Consider the following 6,170-nt stretch of genomic DNA (forward strand, 5'->3'; position numbering starts at 1 on the left):
TGTTTATTATCAAGTTGGTCAGTCCAAAATAGAAATAAATAAAGCAAAATCAACTCAGTGGAAATTAATTCATTTTGACTTCAGTTTTTTTAAAGTCAAATTGTCTTCGAAATGTTTTAAATTAAAAAGATTAATTTATAAAGACTTAGAAATGTTACAAATTTGAAAATATTAAGTAATGGAATACCAAAATAACCCTCCATAAATATTTTAATGTTTAAATATTTCTATTTATTAATAGACAAATAAATACTTTATTCACAAAAAGAAGTCTATTACAAATGGATATTTACAAAATAAGTAAGCATGGATTAAAATCCATCTACCAGAGTACAATACATGTCAATAAACTTACCACCTACTACCAATGGACTAAATATACCACTTTCTACTAAGTGATGAAGGGATTTCATATAATTTGAATAGAAAATTTAAAATTCTTATGTTGTATCTTCCAGTTTTCTAATTTAGATGGTTGGTGGAGAAAGGAAAATCAAGTGTTATCAGCTAATTAAATTAAATTAACTTAGCGTTAAATTAGCGCTTATAAATATATATAAATAGCTGTTTATTTCTGTTGTGTTGGTGTGTCATTAGTGTGGGGCTGAAAATGGGCCATGAGCCCAAATTGTCCAAAACAAATAAAAGATTTTTACAACAGGGAACAATTGGTTTTCTTTTCTCCACCGGACCATCTGATATCTAATTGATTGAAAGAACTTGCCAAAGCACTTAATTAAAATAATTAAAAAGTAATACGCACAAATAATACAACTGTTTGCTCGTTAATAATTAATGAGTTTTATTTTGTATGAAAATTTGTACCATCTCTAGTAACATTGAATGCCAACCCTGACTTCAAAATACGTGCTGAAAATTAAAAGTGCACTTTATCAATATTACATAAAAATTCTTATTTTATTATATGCTTGTAGTATCAATATTAAAAATCATTATACTTTTTTTTTTTAACAAAAGACATTTAGGTAAAATAAGACCAATTTCTTTTTCAATATATACTACTGATGACTTTTCAAATTTTTATAAAAATCTACAACTATTAGAAAACTAAGAACTAATATCAGAATCAGAGCTTTCCAAAGTTAATCCTAAAAGTAAGATTGTAAGCATCATTCTCCTGAAAACTTCATTAATTTTATCTGTAAGAATATTACCTTTTATTTCTTCTAAATTTTTTTGGTATGCTTTAGTTGGATTTCCTTGGGTCATGTCCTTCATCGTATCACCAGCTGGTACTGAAATTGAAATAGGTGGCAAAAGTGAGCAGCTAACTGGGGGAGTTTCCCGACTTCCAACGCTGCTGTCATCACTTCCAAAATAGGGCTTCCCTTCGGCGGCTATGTCACTTGAAGATGTTTCTTTAAATTGTTTTAGTAAAGAACCATAGCTGCCAATGCTGAGTTCATCAAACTGCAAACGTGATTTTTTGTATAAAGAGAAAAAAGACTGGGTTAAAACATAGTCACCTCTTTGATTCTCACTCCTTTCGGAAGAGGAACGAGATCTGCTTCATCACTTTCAGTAAATGATTCACTGCTGGGCGTTTCTTCAGGGGCTTCTGGTTCTTCTGGTACTGTTTGGACCATGAGCTGTTCATCATCATCTTCTTCTAAAGTTTCGATATTACCAGATAAATCTTCAAGTAGTGTTGTTTCCTTTTTAGTGGAGAATTTTCTTCCTTCCACTAAGCATAACAGTTATCTTAATGGTATAAAAATATTGAGTTTTATAAATAACATACATTTTCCGTATAGAACTCGTCTTGCAAAATCTTTTGCTTTTTCTTGTTGTTGTGCAATACGCTTCCGTACAATTTCCTTTTCTGATTCAGGAAGGAGAAAACTGTGTACGATCTCAGCTGCCATTTGTTCTCTTTCAATTTGTGTTTTATCTTCTTGGGCCTGTCTTTTGTCTTCTTTATCCAATTCATCTGCATATTCTATCATCTTTTCATGCGCCTGTTCTCTGCTCACAGTGCGAATCGCACTGTCTGTGAGAAGTTTCAAATAGAAGTCTGTCGTAATTTCATTGCTTCTCATAACCTGTTAAACATTTAAATATGTTTTATTATTAGTGTGAGTATTATTTCAGTGTTTAAAAGAGGAGTTAAAAAAGGAATTACCTGTCTGTACATTTCATCATGCTGACGACGCCGCCTTATTTCTTTCTGCCTTCTCCCACTTTCTGCCGCTTCTCTTCTCCATCTTGCTCTTTCAGCTACTTGTACAATCTTATAAGCTCGTCTCTCATCTTGAATCCTCATTAATTCTTTGTTAGCAAAGTCTGCTAATGAATTTATAGTCGCTCCAGTAAGTTTTTTCATAACAGTGGCCACCATCCCAAACTGAAAAGAAATATTTATTGTTAGTCTATTGTTGTTTAGGAAATAACATAATCTTTTACCTTTCTAAGCAGCCAGTAATAATCTCGGAAAGCGCTCATTTTCAAATATCGTTGGGAATTAATTTCTTCTTCATCTGATGGTGTAAATCCAAAACTACCTTTAAGTTCGTCAATCAAATCTCGATTTCTCTCAACCCCTATTTGCATCTGCAAAAAGAAATTTGTTTTTTTAAGCAACAATATTTTGAATGTACTTTAATTTTAATAAGCTGTGTATGTTAGCAATCTAAGCATTATACAAAATATCCGAAAATAGAATAATCTAGAAAGAAAAATTTCAGGAAAAATTACAAGTGCTTGTATAGCTCTCCCTCGAATAAGTCTTTGGAAAAGTACAGTTGCTTGATAAACTTTTTCCAAAAATGGCCTTTCGGGAACAATTCCTATATCAGTATCTTGCGTTGTTTTGAATGAAGTGATTCCAGTAACTGGAGATTTACCACCCATTCCTTTTTTGCTGATGTCCAATGTCGGCTCTGAAAAATACTTAGTTGTGACAGGAGAAAAATCGTGTAATATAAAAACAAAACTCACTCATAGCTATAAATTCTTCTTTGCCTACCACCATCAATTTCTGTTGGCAGTTATGACTTTTAACTTCAATTTTCTTTCTCGGTTTAGACGCCGTATGTTTTTTTTCTGGGACTATAAAAGTAAACCATTTATAAATTTATACTGCTATCCATTTCAATCATAATTTACTTTCTAGGATTGCTTTGGTTGCTTCTGGCACAAGATTTTCATGTCGATATCTTGGGTTAGCACCAAATCTCATTATATTGACATATAGATCGGATGTTTCATCACAAATTTCTTCAAAAATTGATGTCTTATGGTACTTCATGTTAATGCCAAGCAATTTTTTGTGTATTTTCCTATAAACTGAAAAACAGATGTATCGATCTCTGAGAAATGTATAAAATATGTCTTTGTTGTATATACTTCGTGATTTTTGACAATGGAGCTTTTTGGCTGTTTTATTTTTCAATTCTTCATTTTTCTCCATTACCAACTTCAGCCTTTCTTCATTCCTTTCTTCCATATTGTCCTGAAATTCCTTTATCATATCATACGCGTGGGTCAACCTATGTACGCTTCCTAATTCAAACTCCTGAATGAAGGCAAAAAGTATAAGTTTTTGCTCATATTGCTTAAAATTGTATTAAAAAAAAATTATGTGTACATATACATAATCTAACCCTTTCTCTGAACATGTTTTCATTCATCTCAATGTCAGATATGATTTTGGAGCGTAGGTCTTGATTGTCGTCTGTGTATATTACTGATAAATATCTGTCCCATGCTTTTCTTTTTCGCATTCTTTCTATAATCTCAACTTCATGTCGTCCAGCAGGTAAATTTTTCCCTACAATTTTACCGATTTATTTTATTTTATTGACACTTAATGGTGTATGTAACAACCATAATAAAAGTCTGTGAGTTGGAGGACTTCTGGATCTCCAGACTTGACAACATATCCTGGTGTCCATACATGTGTTTGTGTCTCTGAGTCTCTGAAAAGAGTCTGGCATTCACAGTTGATTGTCGTTTTAACCAATTTGCGCTCTTGAACAAAATAAAATTAATTAAGTAATTATTGTAAACCAAATTTTGTTATATATATTACTAAAACCCTTGACTCTCTCATCATGACAAATTTATAGAGATCAACTGTTTTAAAAAAAGGAGGATTAAATTAGCAACACAATAACACTCAAACTTGAAAAACCAAACAATTTTAAAAATATTAAATACAGTATTGTGTTTGTATGTGATTCAGCCTTAAAAGAGAAAATTATTATAAATTACTTTTGAGCTGCATTGCTTCCACATAAAATTAAGTAGTCAAAAAGGTGTATTATTTTTAAATGTAAAATTATATGCCATTAACGTTAAAACCCAAGCATTGGTATTAAATGTTCTAAATGTGAGATTTTTTGTATTGCAATTAAAACTCAACAAGTTTTACTAGCAAAAGAAAGTAAAAACAGTAACTTCAAAATTTCAATGTCTGGTGACCTCAGAGGCCACTGTACAGGGCCATGTTCAAATCCATCTTCTCTTAAAACTAAGTTCAGGACTTAACACCACTAGACTTTTTATTTTGGGGCCATTTAAAATCTGTAGTCTACGAAACTCCTTTAGTTGGCATTGGTGATCTGAAGCAAAGAATTATAACTACAATTCAGAATCAAGAGACATTGAAATTGAAAAACGATATGAAAAATCTATTGAAAATGAAGGGGAAATGATTCAACCATTTACTTTAAGACTAGCAGTCTGTTTTTCTACCATTTCTTTTACCCACATCCATATTTTTTTCCATAAAATTGCCATTATTCACTAAATAGGTAACTCAAGTTTCCTAGAATGGTGTTTATGGTACATGAAAGTGTTAATACCCTGTAAAACTCTCATTTTGCTAACTTCATAAAAATTAAGATTTCAAAACAGACCAGTATGTGAAATCTTTTGTAAATGATCGAGTTTTGAAATCCAAAATAAAAAATGCGGATCTCTCACTTAACGAAATTTGAGTGTATTTTATATAAGAAAACAATGAAACAAAAAATTATTTTTGGAACCAATGACACATCTACAAACTAGACTTCATAACAGGAAAAAATGATGGATGGAAACTACCAAACTTAAGGAAGTTAGAGAGTGTGGACTCGAAGTCATCAAGTCATCAACCGGCATTCACTTTTCCAATCCGTTCACCATCTAAATATCGGGTCTTCCACCATTTTTGAAGACCACAGTTTTCAATTTTTAAAGGTTTATTTTTAAATTCTAGAAATTACAATGTGCAATGAATCACTCCCTATAAATATTAGGGGTCTGCTGCAAGTAACATCTAATTGTTGGCACACTCAAGAACTTTATTTTATTTTGAGTAATTCCTACAAAAATCGGTTTTAAGACATTTTCATGAGAAACCTGGCCACAAAGATAATTCAGTAATAGATCTATGTAAAGTTTGCCCAGAATATTTTTACATTAAATACTTCTGTAGTTATTAGTTAAATTTGGATCTCCATTTTTAAAAAGAGGATGTATGATAGAAGTTTTAAACAACCCACTCAAAATATTTTATTATAACAAAAGCATTTGACAGGCAAACGTGAAGTCCAACTGGGCTGTTATCGTAAAATCGAATCTTCTTTTTATTAAAGATTGTTAGTGTTACATTAATACAAAATTATCTTCAAAAACAAACATTTTTTTGACAAAAATCTTAAAATTTATTACTTCTACCTTAACGATCATGTCTTTTTTCCTCATTTGTACCCACAGTGTTATGATACAAAATCATGCATAGATAATATAATATAAAAAGTGAATACTTTAGTAATATTCGTTCATTATTTAATAAAAGACAAAATTTTACAGATTTGTTATTAACCATATGTTTAAATAAAGCATTTACTGAACAAAATATGTGAGTGGGACTCGGTGATATTGGACAATTCTTAAGGGTTTTATTATAATTCTATTTGGCAATATAGGAGAATTCATGAAGAAACACTTACCATGCTTTTCAGAGGATATTGAATGAGTCATATTGAAGCTAGTATCGTTTCCGTTTCAACAATAAATATACAATACTACATGTAATGGTTCCACGAGCTACAAGAACCACTTAGCAACCAAATCAACAGGGACTCAATTTACAAAAAAGAAGGAATTTGTCGATTCAACTCTCTCACATTACTGCTCAATAAATATTCTCACAGATGAATCTA

At 31.1% G+C, this 6,170-nt stretch overlaps 1 protein-coding gene across 1 annotated transcript; it reads right to left on the reverse strand.

The window, feature by feature from the left end:
• Positions 1-775: 775 nt before the first annotated feature.
• Positions 776-6,170, reverse strand: LOC106667938 (cilia- and flagella-associated protein 91-like). The gene is made up of 13 exons (XM_014396244.2): positions 5,958-6,170; positions 3,847-3,990; positions 3,624-3,790; positions 3,367-3,535; positions 3,127-3,306; positions 2,959-3,069; positions 2,716-2,900; positions 2,425-2,571; positions 2,144-2,365; positions 1,763-2,063; positions 1,488-1,705; positions 1,176-1,431; positions 776-870 (listed from the first exon to the last, which is right to left on the reverse strand). Exons 1-13 carry the CDS (start codon positions 5,986-5,988, stop codon positions 803-805), a joined length of 2,199 nt encoding a protein of 732 aa, XP_014251730.1. The 5' UTR covers positions 5,989-6,170; the 3' UTR covers positions 776-802.

Source organism: Cimex lectularius, unplaced genomic scaffold (assembly GCF_000648675.2).
Source record: "Cimex lectularius strain Harlan isolate CLEC.00 unplaced genomic scaffold, Clec_2.1 scaffold219, whole genome shotgun sequence".
Taxonomy (NCBI): Eukaryota; Metazoa; Arthropoda; class Insecta; order Hemiptera; family Cimicidae; genus Cimex; species Cimex lectularius.

Coding starts and splice junctions, on each gene's coding strand:
- LOC106667938 (XM_014396244.2), bottom strand. CDS start 5,988: ATGACTCATTCAATATCCTCTGAAAAGCATG. Junction 3,991..5,957: donor AATATCCTCTGAAAAGCATG/GTAAGTGTTTCT, acceptor ATTTTGTTCAAG/AGCGCAAATTGGTTAAAACG. Junction 2,901..2,958: donor AGAAGAATTTATAGCTATGA/GTGAGTTTTGTT, acceptor AGTATTTTTCAG/AGCCGACATTGGACATCAGC.